Source organism: Indicator indicator, chromosome 9 (assembly GCF_027791375.1).
Source record: "Indicator indicator isolate 239-I01 chromosome 9, UM_Iind_1.1, whole genome shotgun sequence".
NCBI classification, from domain to species: Eukaryota; Metazoa; Chordata; class Aves; order Piciformes; family Indicatoridae; genus Indicator; species Indicator indicator.
The window spans coordinates 14,794,970-14,810,514 of NC_072018.1; the positions used below are offsets into that span (position 1 = coordinate 14,794,970).

At 38.9% G+C, this 15,545-nt stretch overlaps 1 protein-coding gene across 1 annotated transcript in view; it reads left to right on the forward strand.

Annotated features, from left to right (window-relative positions):
• Positions 1–308: 308 nt before the first annotated feature.
• The window catches only part of ARHGEF10 (Rho guanine nucleotide exchange factor 10), a 98,940-nt gene continuing 83,703 nt past the window's right edge, over positions 309–15,545 (forward strand). The window contains exon 1 of the mRNA XM_054383770.1: positions 309–345. Within this exon, the coding sequence (XP_054239745.1) occupies positions 309–345 (37 nt within the window). The remainder of the gene's footprint in view (positions 346–15,545) is intronic.

Below are 15,545 nucleotides of genomic sequence, written 5' to 3' on the forward strand. Positions count from 1 at the left end.
ATTGTCACAGTGGGAGCTACAGAGTATGAAATAGTATGAAAACTTCTTTCTTTAACTGGCTTATTGAGACCATTAAAAGAATTGGCTCCAACACTGAGGGCTGTGTATATAAAAATTTGGACTAGATGTGTTTTGAAGCAAGAGGCCAGGCGCATTTCATCTCTTCCATAATGGTATTAGCTAATAGATATGAACTTGGCCAAACTGAAAAGTTGTCTTGATACTTGGAAATTGTTAACATTCAAAACATGTTCCCTTCATTTTTGCAGGGTTTCTCAGTCTGCTAAAGGCACAGTGGATACGCTAGGATGGACACAGAGGGATTCCCTCCCCCACCACCGGAAGGTAATTGAAATAGTTTGGGATTTAAAGCCAATTTTCTTGTAACAGAAAGAGTTTTTACCTCCCCAACAATCCCTTTCCCCATATCACCTTAAGACTTGATCCCAGTGATATTTTGCTGAAACATCATCTCCTGTCATCTGCCCTGTCTTGTTTTTGGGTCTTACTTGCTAGTGTTGCAAGATCATGGGTATAATCAACACAGCTTCACCAAGCGAATATCCTGCCTGACAAACCTGGTGGCCTTCTATGACAAGGCCACAACATTAATAGATGAAGGCCGAGCAACTGACATCATTTACCTGGACCTGAGGAAAGTCTTTGACACTGTCCTGCATGACATCCTGGTCTCCAAACTGGTGCAGTCTGGGTTTGATGGATGGACCATTCAGTGGATTAAAAAAGTGGCTTGACAGCCGCACCCAAAGAGTGGCTGTCAATGGGTCCAAGTCCAAGTGGAGGCCAGCGACAAGTGGAGTCCCTCAGGGATCAGTCCTGGGACCAATCTTGTTCAGCGTCTTTGGCGACATGGACAATGGCATTGAGTGCACCCTCAGCAAGTTTGCTGATGACACCAAGCTGTGTGGTGCAGCAGACACGCTGGAGGGAAGGCATCCATCCAGAGGTTCCTTGACACGCTAGAGACGTGGGCCCATGACGACCTCATGAGGTTCAACAAGACCAAATGCAAGGTCTTGCATCTGGGTCAGGGCAATCTGAAGCACCAATATAGGCTGGGAAGTGACTGGCTTGAGAGCTGTCCTGAAGAAAAGGCCTTGGGGGTGCTGGTGGATGAGAAGCTCAACATGAGCCAGTGTGTACTTGCAGCCCAGAAAGCCAATCACATCCTGGGCTGCATCAAGAGAAGCATAGCCAGCAGGTCGAGGGAGGTAATTCTCCCCTTCTACTCTGCTCTGGTGAGTCCCCACCTGGAGTACAAGAAGGATCTGGAGGTGCTGGAACATGTCCAGAGAAGGGCCGCAAGGATGATCAGAGGGCTGGAGCTCCTCTCTTATGAGGACAGACTGAAAGAGTTGGGGCTGTTCAGCCTGGAGAAGAGAAGGTTCTGAGGAGACCTTATTGTGGCCTTCCAGTATCTTAAGGGGGCTTACAAGAAAGCTGGTGAGGGACTTTTTAGGGTGTCAGGTAATGATAGGACTAGGGGGAATGGAACAAAAATAGAAATGGGTAGATTCAGATTGGATGTTAGGGAGAAATTCTTCATCATATGAGGGTGGTGAAACCCTGGAACAGGTTGCCCAGGGAGGTGGTAGAAGCCCCATCCCGGAGGATTTTATGGCCAGGCTGGATGTGGCTCTGGGCTACCTGATCTAGTGTAAAGTGTTCCTGCCCATCGCAAGGGGGTTGGAACTAGATGATCCTTGAGGTCCCTTCCAACCCTAACAATTCTATGATTCTATGATGGGAGGAAACCTGAGGAGCAATTGGTCCTTACAAACCAAATCTCCAAATACCTCTTTTCTAAGGCAGCGTTGTGTGGACCATATCATCAAACCTTCATGTTGTGCTGTAGCAGTTTCAAGTGTTTATGCACATGGTGCTCTGTAGGGAAAAAAACAAATGAAGGCTGGACCAGTGTCTGAAATGCCTGGACAAATTTGGAGTCTGAACTGAGAGGACAGAGGAGTGAGTTCTTTTCTCTCAGGGCATATGATACTTCCACTAAGCATACTTAATCTGAGTGTTGTCTGCTAAGAGCTGTAGCTGAAGGACCTTTCGAAGCTGTTGTTCTCTAGCCAGCATGTATTCCCATGGGAGGCAGAGGGAAATCATGCACAGTTGAACCTTTGTGTGGTCAGAGTACAGAGCTTTGTGGAAGAGTATTATGTATGTTGGACTATGGAGCTGGTTCTGTAATCAGTTGGTGCCCCTTGCCTGCTGTATGCTGGTAGCTGTGTGGCCACTGGTGGAGTCCAGGTTTCAAAGGACACAAGGGCAAGATCTATAAAGACACCATGTCATTGTCTTCTGTGTTTGTGGCTTTTTTCCTGTTTGATTTCCTGTAAACACACCTTTGTGTGGGGCTTGTTATTATGTATTCTAAGTTTTAAAATGATTTGGCTTTTGGTAGTTGGATGCTGGGAAACTTGTTGGAGAAGTATTGTTTGCTTGTTCTGATCATCCCAGAGCATAAGTTTATGGAGATGTTGGTTTGTGGAGACAGATGGTTGAACCTGGCACCACTGTTCTTATTTCAGTGCAGTGCCTAGTATTGTTTGTGTAGATAGTGACTTTCCCATACATTTTTGATGTATCCCTTACAGAGGACATTATTACTTACAGACTATGCTCTATTATGTTTCTAGGTACTACCTAGGAAACCAGGAATTTGAAAGAAGCAGAAAGTTGTGAAATCAGCTTCTAATGGGTTACATTTCTGGCCAGGAGTATTGACAGTTTTATTTATGTTCTGCGATATCACTGAGGTTATTGTTGGCAAAACTGCCTTTCTTGTCCTTGTCCTAATCCATGTGATCAAGACTCTGAACTTAGGTCTGTTTTGTTTAATGACAGTTACTGAGAAACTGTATCTGTGGCATAATCTGTCTCCAAAGCAATGTCGGGAAAAGTCATCCCTAAGGAATCAATAGTTCCATTTGGGCAGGGGCTGCTGTATTTCAAAGACAGCTAATAATTGCAGCAGCAGCTCCAACTTTGTGCAGTATGTCAGTGTGTGGGATACTCTGACAAAAATTCAGGGTGACGTAGCTCAGTGTGATTCCAGAATTCAGGTTCTTTCTCTGCAAAGCTTTGTGACGTGTGTCACATGCTTCTTTTCAGATGTCTCTCTCCTTAATAGGCTGGGATTAGATTTATTTAACATACATTGAGATTCTACTCTATCTGCTTTTACATCAGTGGATCCTTTCCCTGTCATCTCAAAAAGCTTTGTCTCAAATTATTGGACCTTGTAAATTTTTTTACTTTGCTGTCGCAAACTCTCGTAGAGAAGCATGTCACCAGTGAAGATAAATTTTAATAGTTATGCTAAGATATGTTTTAGTTCACCTTCTAGATAATTCTCTTGAGCTATTTTCCAGATGAAAAATAAACAAAGATTTTTGGGCCAAGTACAACTGCAAATGCAACTAACAATTAGAGGAAGGAAACAGGATTTTTTGTAATGCCTGAGGGTTTTTTTGGCCTGTATGTACACTGGCCACCCATGGTGCCTGCTCAGAAGGGACGAGGAGCACCTGCCAGTGCTTTCAGGCTGTGGCTCATAGTGAGAATGAGGTTTCTGTTGTGTGCTGTATGCATGACCCTTAGATACATGATAAAAAAATTTGTTTTAGCTTTTGCATAATCATTCTAAAATCCTGAACAGGGGCCACAGATGAAATCACTTGCTATGGGAATTTTTTCTGTTACCTGTTTGTGGTCCTAACAAATAGAGCAGTAATGTTGAAAGTCACATAGGTTGTTTTCTGTCTACAGGCATATAACTTGCACTATACATCTCAATTTTACTCTTGCCAAGGAGGTTTTCTATGGTTTTGACAACTAAATTCCATGAATTTATTTGTGGCTAACCTAATGTTTACAGAGGGGAAAATCATGCTAAACCTTCATCTTTGTCATGGGGATATAGTGAAAATGTATATGACAGCTATGTCATTAAATTAATGTTAAATAATATCTTTTCATTAGCAATAACTGCTGGAGTCTGTATGTTGTCTGAAGTGCAGTTAAGATCAATAGTAGAGCTTCTTATGCCACTTCTTGATGGGGGAAAAAACTACACCTGAGAAAAGAATGAAAGATAACTTTTTACCCTTGTTTATTTAATTCAATCGTGCTTATGCAACACATCTGCTTGTAGCTGTTTGGACATTCCATTCATGCATTGTTAATCAGGCAGTGGCAAGTCTGTGCCAGTTAACTCTCCTACACCAGAGGATATTGAAGTACTGAGTAACTTTAGAAGAATTAATAACCTGTGTGCTCCTTCTTCCAGACCACTTCGAAATAGATTCTTCTTCCAGCTATGTATTTTTTTCTTTATATTTTGAATGAACGTATGTGATAGCAACCAAGGAGCAGTTGGAGGCAGGGGTAGGTGAAAGATTTCTGTGGCTAAGAGTATAATCAAAACTACTTCCGAACCTGACACTTGGTATGATAGTACTGGCTTGTGTTCCATTCTTCAGAGTGTGTGCATATGAATTTATGTGTAAGTGCTGGTATGGTAAGGATTCATATGTGGTTATTTTGCTAAATAAAATTATTCTCTCTGTCAACAACAACAACAAAATCCTTTTAAAACATCTAAATGAAAATGGCATATTTTATCTTGGCTGTATGTTATAATTATGTTTTCAATCGGTTGCTGTGATGGAGTGTCTTTAGCCAAACCCATTTAGACAAGAAAATGATGTGCTGCAGACTATGCAGGGAGGAATGAAAAAAATGGTAATTCTAGGCATCAGAAGTCACACTGTGATTGTCCTGTAGAGGAGTCACCTACACACTGACCAGCTAGGACTGGAGATTGGATGTTTAATTCTAGGATGGCGTTAAAGTGTGATGGCCTTTCCTTGTACTGTTAATGCTTTACTAGGAGATGTGGTCTCTGTCTGTAATTTATTTCTTTACTTGAAAAGCATCTTATGATCTTGCAAAATGGAGTCAGTTGAAGATTTAAGAGGTGTTTATCAGAGCCTGTTTTCAGAGGAAAAACCAGCTTTGTTTGCTCAGCAAGATGGATACCTGTTGAACAGATTCTTGCCCATGGGAAGCTGTGGGGGTGGGAGGTGTACTCTCTGTGTCAGGTAGGTTTCCGGTATTTCATTTTCATTTCTGATGTGTTTCTCTCACTATTTCTGGTACATGGCACTATACCTCATATGATTTCTCTATAAAAACTATTAGAAAGCGTTTCCTCATATGAAGTGTACTAGCCAACAATTCATCCCAATCATCCTGTACCTAGTTGCATTTTACAACAGTTGTATGACCCAAAAAAGTTTTAAGCTCTATTTTGTAATGAATTAAACCTCTGAAGGTAGATTAATAACTAGTGATGAGATTTGAAGTGATTTGAAGTGATGGCTGCATCACAGTACCGTTCTTGAATCGTGAGCAGCCAGTATATTTTGTTTCCTCTTTACAATAAATTAATATGATATTTATAGTTAAATTTTAACATGAAATACTGAAATTTCAGTGTGTGTACAAGGACATTGTTAGAATGAATTTGAGAGCATAACCTTTGTATTTCTACTGAAGACTCCTTACCTGAGAGAGAATCACTTGTAACTTGGATTGAAAGACCACAAGTAGTGGGGAGCTGGATGTTTGATGACCTATGCCACTGTCCCCAGTAATATGGGTGAAGGTAGGTGAGAAACTTTGCTCTCCTAAGTTTGTAATTTAAGATGTTCTTTAGTGGAATGAAACATGGGGTTTCTTTTAAATTGAAAATACACTGAGCATATCTCCTAGACACCAACTGTAAAAGCATTTTATACACGTTTTTATGCAAACGATCATCTAGGGCTGTGAGTGGGATGTTTCTTTGTTCTTGATACAGAGAGACGTAGAGCAAAGGAGGCCAAGGACTTAAATCAGGATATCCTGTATGTGATCAAGTGCTGTGATTGTGTCTTTACATGGTTATTTTCTGCTATTTTTGCTGGCTGCCAGAACACTAAAACAATCATAGTTCCTTTGTCCCTGAGAAGGAAGTCTAGCTTGAGTCTGTAAATGAGAGTGAAGTAGCAACAACTGCACTCTCATAAAAGTTCCCATTGGATTGACTTTACACATTTAGACAAAAAAAAAAAAAGGCAGCAAAAAAACCTACAACAAAAAAAAGATTAACCCTAGTAGGGAGCTGCTGTTGTGTTTTGCTGTGGAGATGACTATTTCTCTGCTGAGGGAACTGCTTTTAATTCCATGTTCTATATGTATTTGTTTCTGATTATTTATTGACTTTTATGCTGTTTAATCAATGATTCCATAGATTAGCTTTTACATAGAGTTAAAATCTAAATAATTTTTTGACTGAGGCAAGAGGCTGCTAAGGTGGGATTTTTATAACATTGTCAGGAAAAACACTTCTGTGTTTTACAGTTTAGGACTGAAGTAAAATAAAAAGATGCTACTTACTATGATTGGAGGACTGGAAGAAGATCAGTGCTTAAATTAAACTTCAACTATAAAGAGAGATGGTCATGGGCTAAATGATATTGTTTGTTAGATGTCTATTTTCAGCATACAGACAGTTAAAAATGGTGATAAAGGGGAGCCAAGATTTCAGAAGAACAGAATATGAATTGTAGTTATCAATGGTCTCTTGTTTTTGAAGCTGGCAGTAACTTGCTGGTGTCTGACATCCCATCTGTAACAGAACAATTTGTTTATTTCTAAAGATCACATTTCTCTCAGTAAATAAAGGAAAATGCATTGTTTAAGGTAAGGATCAAATATTTTATGTGACAGTTCAGACAACCTGTGTAACAAAGAGAAACGATAAAATTGCTATTGCAGAAAAGGAGCTATGGTGTCACGTGTCACTCCTAATTATGTGAGTTTTTGTTGTTTTTTTGTTGTTTGTTTGTTTGTTTTTCTCTAGTCAAGAGGATTTGAGTATTGGGAAACGAAAGAGAAAGAAAATAAGTATATTGAAAACATTTCTATTTTTAGCATCTACAAAGAAAGCAGAGTTTACATAGATATAATTAAATCTTTTTTTTGTTCTTTGAAATAAGGGAGTAAAATCTTTGGTAGATGTTTATAATGTATTAAATGATCAAATTTACTGTCATAGATTTCTGAGACATGGCTTAATCCTACTTGATAGTATTTGGTGTTTTTTCCCCTGAATAATAGTTGTGGTATTTTTCTGTTCACTCAGCTGTTCTGTAAGGTGACTTTACTGCTGGGCTGAACTTGCTAGCTGTGTGCAGGGACAAGACCCAGATATGTTGATTGAAAACAGCAACTGATGGTGAGATAAACGGCTTCCAAGAGATTGCAGGAAAAGTTTATCTTTGCTCTGGGGTAAATAATACTGTTTGCTTAAAAGACAAATTGTAGTGGAATTTGTATTGATTTTTTGGGTAGTCTTTCAATGAAGATTTGTCTGTGCCAAGTTCTGAAATTTTTATTTCAAACAGTTAAAGAACATATAAGAAGAGATGTAATTTTTAAAATTTTTTTTCCCTATGCTGCTTTTGCCTTTTTGGGGCTTATATCTTGTATTAACTGGCCAGGATAAAATTAAAATGCTGCCAAATAACTCAAGGATTTTTTTGGTTCTTTTTTTTTTTTTTTTTAATTCTATTTCACTGATTGCAGTAAATATTCACTAACTGTGCCTAAAGCCTCTATAATGATTCTGCAATAGAGTTTACAGAGAGATTACCTTGTTTAATACATTGTTATAATTCTTATATCTTGTGCATGAGCATGGACAAAACCTTGTTTGCATTGTAAGTTAAATAAAGTGTCTTTGCTGCAGAGAGGAGATGAAACTATGCCTAGCAAACTAAGGAAAATGTACTTGAGAAACCTTTTTTTAAAAAACAAAAGAAAACAAACCTTCAAACCTACTATTTAGACTTTTTCTTCTTCATAGAAATAATCTTTTCAGGAAATAGACCTTGTTATAGTTTCATTAAAGTGGATACAGATGATTACTTAGTCTGTCAGAAAATGATTATTGCAGGAACATATCTCATTGTTAAATAGTCTCGAGCTCAATAACTTTGGTTAGGTGAAAGCATGATAGTTCCTGGAAAATCTTCAGTTGCACTGGTACAGGTTTCTCCAGGGGCTGGAGGAAGGATGTGTGTGTTCCTGCGCCATGGGGATGCTGACACTGATGGGCAACTTCCCAGACTCTGCATTTCCCCCTTCTTGTCTCTCTCTGCAACATACAGAAGAAACACAGCTGCTGCCCTGGGAGCAGTGAATTGGTTCAGTGGAACATGCCCATGCCCAGGATCTTAGTAGTCTCCTGTGTTGCAAAGGAAGGTGGAAGTAAAATTAACTTTGGCTGAGACTACTCTTTCCCACTTGCATATCTGATGGTGACCCACTCATGTTTGTACATGAAGAACAAAGAACGCCTACCAGCCAGATTCTTAAGAACACTTCATGTTGGAAGAAATTCCTTCCTGACTTCTGTGTAGGCTGGCTGAAGCTCTGAATCGTGAAGTTTAGTTATGGCAGTTGTCTTCAGATGATGCTGGGGCCAAGGCAGGGATTCCTTCCCCTCTGTGGTCAATGAAAGGAGGCAATGAGAAGGACTCTGAGGCTGGTGAATTGAAAGGTCCCAAGGAAACACCATTGCTACCCAGTTCAAGCTAGTGTTCTCTGAGGTGGTAGAATTACTAGTAGAATCAGTATTAAAATGATGTTGTAAAACAGGATTTTGGGGATTCAGTGAGTGAATCTTGATGAAAGAACTACTGTTTTCATGAGCTTGCTTGAATCCCACAGATATACTTTTCTTTTTTTTCTTTTTTTTCTTTTTTTTTTTCCTGAGCTGTAATGGGACCTTAGTATTTTAGGACAAAGAAGACCAAAGCATTCTAACAACAGATGCAACAAATGCGAAGAACAGGGATACTTTAAAACTCCCTCTTCATTAGTTACTTGGATAAAGGATTTCTCAAACTTTGCATATAATAAACTTCACTTACACATCAGTCTATCTGTGTAGTGCTCTTTGGTTTGGGCAAAGGGGTAGCAACTGAAACAAGTAGGTGAAAAGCCACTTAAATCCAACATTATCCTGGTTTTACAGGACATTCTGTTCTATTCTATACATTTTTATGTAATAAATGATGTTGTAAGTTGCTGTAGAAGTTGATTTCTTGGTGGTTTCTATGTTCAGAGCATGTTGAAGAGGAGGCACAAAGAATTTGTTTGTAAGCATGGGAACAGGTTGCAGTGCTCTGGAAGTGTTAGATGGAATTACTGTTGGGAAACAGGAATCCATGGCAGGGTGTTAAAAAAGGCTGTGTCTGTCTTCTGAACTCCACCTGGGCCATTGCCATGAGAGGAAGCTGAGCATATGAGTGCCTCCCAAACTGCTAAAGGAAGTCAGGTGCTTGTAGGTGTTTCAAGTGCTGCTGTTGGGGAGTGCCAGCAAGTGCTTCAGTTTTGACCTTGCTAGATAAGGGTTGTTTGGTCTGTACCAGTGACCCAGAATTTAGGCTTCCCTTTGCCTAAAGTCTGATAGTTTGGTCTAGGAAGTATTGTGCAGTTCTGGAAAGGTAGAGAAGAAGCATGATTCAAAAATGTACATTTTCTTGCTACTTCATATCAGAAATGTCTCAGCTTGATAGAATGATGTTGCTAGCCATGATCCAAGACCTAGGATACTTAAGCTTTTGCCTTGTGTGGGTTTCAGCTCCCTTTATGTGATACAGTTTATGTACCTGAACTGTATGTTTTCTTTCTGCAGAAGTGATACGTCCAGGGTTATGTTCTGCTTTATGGGAACTCCCAATTACTCTTATAGGCCTTTTGGGCCAAGGTGTTATCAGATGATACAGTGGTTTCATGTTGCTAATTAGATTTAAACAGAATGTATAAGAGAAACACAAATTCTTCAGGTCATTAAACAAGAATTAGTCCAATGTAAAAAGTAATCTTTTAGAAAACTACATATTAATAGGCAATGCCTGCTAGGGAAAAAAAAAAGTGACAGACTGAGCCAAACAGCTCTCACTAGTGGGAATTCCCTTTAAAATTGTTATTATATCACAGATATATCAACTATGTGGTCAAACATACATTTCCTAGAAAATGTTCATTTTCCTTTTTTCTTTTCATTACTCTTGGCCAACATGTTCCAGCACTGTCAGAGCTGGATGTTTCCTTTTCCAAGTGGCTTTGTAGGTTTCCAGCTGTTTGATTCCTGTTTGATTAAAGCTCTACGGTTTTGCCATTCCCTGTGTGGTTTGGCCTTTTGGCAAGAGGTTGTGGATGAGTTCAGCACTTTGCATGCACAGCAGCTGAGACTGAGCTTGGCCTCACAGCCATCATCAGCACCTATCTCTGTGTCAGGCAGCAATGAAACTTTTGTGTTTCGATGGCTATATATCATATTAGGTACCTGGTGGCATTTATACTAGTTCAGAATGATAACCTTGGTGCTTTTTAAGTGTATCAGTATTTCTTTCTTTAATATTGATGGAAAGCTAATAGGCTTTAATATGAATAGATGTGTTCCAGCGTGGGTAGGGATCTGTCATGTATTTATGCAGATCTCCAAATAATGGCTATACATACTTTCTTTGTGGCATCTATTTTTTTAGGACTTCACTTGCTGCACATCAGTGTTCCTCAGTAGAATTTTAATGGCAGAATCCACTAATATGGTGCTGAGGTGGAGAACACCTGTTTGAAGCCAGGCTTGGTCTATGCTTCCAGCCCTGGCAGGCAAGACCAGTGTCACCAATGTGCCAAATAGAAAGGCAGTTAAAGTGAATGGTCACAAAATGCTGATCTTAGGTTGCAGCCTTTCTGGTTATAGTGTAGCCAGCACTGAAAAGTTTCTTGTGGAGTTACAAAGGAGTACAGGTTTGCTGGCATTGCTGCAGCTATTCAATGAACACCCTAGATCATATCTAATGTTTTTATTTTATACTTCTGATATTTTGCGACTCAGCTTTAATCTGGGTTTGTGGCATTGTGAGTAGTTTGTAAAGCTCAATGGTTTTGATATTTGTAAATCTTTCCTAACATCTATAGATCTGGGCTTTATTTCAAAACGGTTTAGGTTTAGGTATTCTATTTCTTGCAGTCTCTGAAACTTGAGCAGGCAGATTCATCGTTGTTTTGACAATTTTGAGCTTGTTTTTTATCCAGGAGACTAATGTCTGTTGTGCATGATTGGCAACATAGTTAGTATGTAATGTGTGCATTTAGGAAATAGTAGAGACATTTCGCTTATTTCTTTGTTGTTTGCTTGCAAGGACAGCCTGTTAGTTCATGTGGTTTTGCTGTTGTTTCTGTCACTGAAAACACTTTTTGTATGAGTATGTACTGGGTTTGTTGAGGTTTTCTGGTAACTCTTCCACAGAGACTTGTAACTGACGTGGTTGTGCTTTGGATGTGAGCACAAGCATTGTATAATTAGCAGCCTGCCTGTGCCACAGGGACCCGGATTTCCTGTGATGCCAGCTTAGCACAACTGCAAGTGAAAGGGCAGTGGAAGTCCTTGGCTCTGATCTGCTTCCCACAGGAAGGAGTGCTCACTTGTCTCTTTCTATATACACAGTTTTGCTTTAGAACTTTTTCCCCCAGCAAAATATACACTTTTCACCTGCATAACCATATGAGGAGCTGATTTTTAGATGTCAGAGGTGTGCTGCAGCGCAAATGTCACGCTCTGACCTGGAAGTGTTATTGAATGGAAGCCTTTGCAGGAGTACTTGCTCCTAAAAGTCACTCTGCCTCTTACAGAGTCCCTCCTGCCCTGCCCAGACACACCTTACCCCTCTCCCTGTTCAGGTGCCAGTGGAGATGTCATCTGGGGAAGGGCAGAAGAGAAATTCTTAAGCTGGGTACAACTTCAATTTGCTGTCCTGCTACTGAAGCAGTGGTCACGAGTGGGAGATGTGAGCTGGTAAAAATACTGTGTTGCTTGCTATCTGGAATGCAGTCTGATGAGTGCTAAGAAGGCTGGGAGAAACTGGAGGCTGTCCAGTGGCAACTGGGTCTCTTAAAACCTTTTTTGCAAGTTTCTGTTGAATACATGATTCAACATTCATTTTCTGGAGATTACAAGTTGGCCAAACTGGGGTCCTGTTGCAGGCATGAGTGTTTACTAGCATAAGGTTCACCTTCCTGACAAATGCCAAACCTCTGCTATGAAATTTCACCTGAAATAAAAAGTGAACATCTTGAGAGTCCATTTGTCATGGAGCACAGTCAGCTTGGGCCCACATGTTTACTTTTATAAAAGTACTAACTTTAAAATTTCAGTTATTTCCCAGTATCTGCAATCTTCCATTTCTTATTTCTGTCTAGTGTATTGTACACGTACATAAGGACCATGGCAGATTTTTAACTCTTCGGAAAGAAGAGTCAGAAAAGGCAAGCATCTGAGAAATTTCTGGAATTTAAATAATAAGCACTCTGTTTGCTGCGCCTGGGCACTCGCTTTGATTTGTAACCTTTGTAAGTTATAAAATTTTGTAATAGCTAAAAAATATTCTGAGCTAGTGAATTTTTAAAAATGTTTTTTGCTGAAAAGTTTTGAGTATTTCAAGATACTCGAGAATTTGTAGAAAGCTGAAACATTTGGAAAATGTCCTTTGAAGGTGGATTTATGCAGTCCCAATATCTTCTTGTAATCCAAACTACATGACTAGAACAGATAAATGTTTTAAAACATTTTAAAACTGCCAATGAGAATAAAAAAAAGCAGTTCCTCTCAGTCCAGTCTGCTTTAGGTTTAATCGTATTAATATTTTTTCACTAAATAATAATTTAAATATTTTCCATCTGAAGCATTTTACACTTTGTGTAATCGTCAGTGTAAGGTGGTGATATGATAAGTGACTAAAAACATTTTTCATTTAGGGGAAAAGAAAAGGCATATGCCAGAGAGATTTTACTATAGACTATAATCTCCCCCCCAAAATTTAAATAATTATGTGTTGGAAGAAAATTGGCTGTCAGAGAAAGTAAAAATAGTGTTTGTTTCTAGGAACATGCATATTTACTCTGTCCTGCACTCTCTAGAAAATTCTTTGTCATGGGGCCCTGAGCAACCTGATCTAGTTAAAGACGTCCCTGCTGACTGCAGAGGGGTTGAACAAAACGACCTTCAAGGGTCTATTTCCAGCTGATGTATTCTATGATTCCATGGAATCTTTCAAATATAATAGATGCATTTCCTCTTTTTGTTCCATGGTTTCCAGATACCTTTAAAATCAAAACTAAGGACTATGACTGATTGCAAAGATGACATTCCCAATTATATGGCAGCTTTACTTGGATTTCTAAAGATATTTCTCAAACCTGAAAACCTAATTCTATAGCATAGAATATTCCTATTTCTTGGTGGCAGCATGCCTGTTTGTGTTCAGGGCTTCCATGCTTGTTGTTACTGTGCTTCAGACTGCTGGATTCTTCCTGCTTGGGGTTCTGTTTGTTTCTTCTTTTATCATGCTGTTCTGTGGAATAAACTCAGTTGATTTCTTCAGGACCATCTCTGGTTTTCACAGTTGTAATGGTGGACAGAGTTTTGGGGTACCTTTCCCTCTCTCTCACCGCTTCGTGTTTGTACTGTATTCAAAGTGCACTTGATAGTAAGTGCAGAGCTGTTTTGTCTTGCTTCTGTATCTCTAAAATAAACTGTTGAAGTAAGCTATTAATGAAGCTTCATTAGCTTAATCTTGGTTTTAAAATGAGTGTTAATCTTTTTACTCTGTAGCAGTATTACATTGAACTATAAATAGTTTCAGGCAAATGAGTGGCAAAGCAGATGGTGCCAAGAATGCTTTACTATTGGCAGAGGAAGTAAAAATTGTTGTAATTTGCTTATGCCCCAGCAGGTCTCTCTAAACACACCCTAACTAGGTTTGGTTTTGAAGTAAGCTTAAGGAAAAGTCATTTCACTGAATAACACACCACTGAAAGAAGTTACAAACCCGTGTTGTGCTAACAATTGTTAGAGTATGTATTCCTTTCTAATCCTAAATGTACACATTCACACTTCATTTAACTTGAAGTCATTTTTTCCATTATATCAGATTTTTTTAAAACACTTTAGAACTCCAAGTAGACATTTTTAGAAATGCAAGAATTTCCCCAAAGCATTTTCTTTGCAATTTTATGGTATTGCCATAGATGAAAAAGTTTAATCAATAAGCATATTCTTACATCTCTGATTGGCATGTGTAAAGTTAAGGGTATGAGTAGAGGTGAAAGGACAAACTGGATTTTTAGTAACTAATTTAATTATTTAAAGTAGTTCCAGGCAGGCTTTGTAACGCTAAGCAGTCTGTGAATATTACTTTGCGGGTGAAAAAACAAACAACAAAAAAACCCAAGACATTTTCAAATTATGTAAAAAAAATCCCAACGAAATAGTTGTCCTGTGTGTGATTTGTCTCTTCTTTTTTTTTTTTTTTTTTTAATTTATTTTTTTGGTTGGGGTGTATGAGTGGGGTATACCTTTGGAAATCCCCTCCTCACCGTCACAGTTTTCCTCTGCAAACATCATTGCCTGGTAGTGCACTTTTAACTTGATTCTTTTGATTTACAGTTAAAGCATTGGAGGAATTGGGGGTTGCTTCATGAGCATGCAATTTTGCAAGAGCTACAGTGTTTGGGTATTTTTTTGTAGCCAGATTCAGCCCAAATGTGTGCTCTGTCTTCCTAATTTACTGTAGCACTTCACAAGTGCTTTCGTGTGTGTGTTGATATAAAACAACTGTAGAAAAAAGGATAGATTTTCAAAGCTGTAGTTACTGAAGATCACTTTTTTTTTATGACATAATCTGTATTTATCTGCAATGCTGAACTGTTCCTCAGTTGAAGCAAAAAGCCGTCTACATTCTTTATATGTATTATTAAAATACTTTTCCCATCAAATCTCCTTGAGATTAAGAGTTTAAGTGGAATACTTTTATGAAGTGTGAGACTGAAGGGATCTGTAAATTTAAAAGGTTGAAGTTTATCGTTATACCTGCAGAATTAAGCAAATGCAGAAGTGGTACAGAGCTGAAATACAGTTTTAGTTTTCTGAAGTGAGGAGGATGCTTGTCTCCAGTCTGCCCTTTCAAAAGGACATGTAATCTGAGACAAGGATTTCTCCCTTTTTGGCCTGTTTTGTAATCTGAACTGGCTATCTCATCAGTGATGTGATTTTGGGCATCATTTGAGGCTGTAGTGCCCAGTTACATGGTTCTGTGCCTTGTTCAGTTACAATGCAAAGTAAACATTTCTGAATAAACAAAACAGGGCAGTATTAACATCTGTGTTAATCCTGCTTTAAAATTTCTTCCCACAATCATAAAATATGGTTTGGTTGCTTTCGTAGGGGGAATGGGGAGGCATGTAGAAGGAGAACTGAATATCAGTTGACCAGATTTTGCTCCTGGGTCCTGAGTAATTTCTTTGTCTTCTAGTGTCTCAAATTACTTCAGTTTTTTTTCTAGTGACAGCTCTTCTCTGTCTCTGAGAAATGACACCGGGCTGGGTTTGAGTGT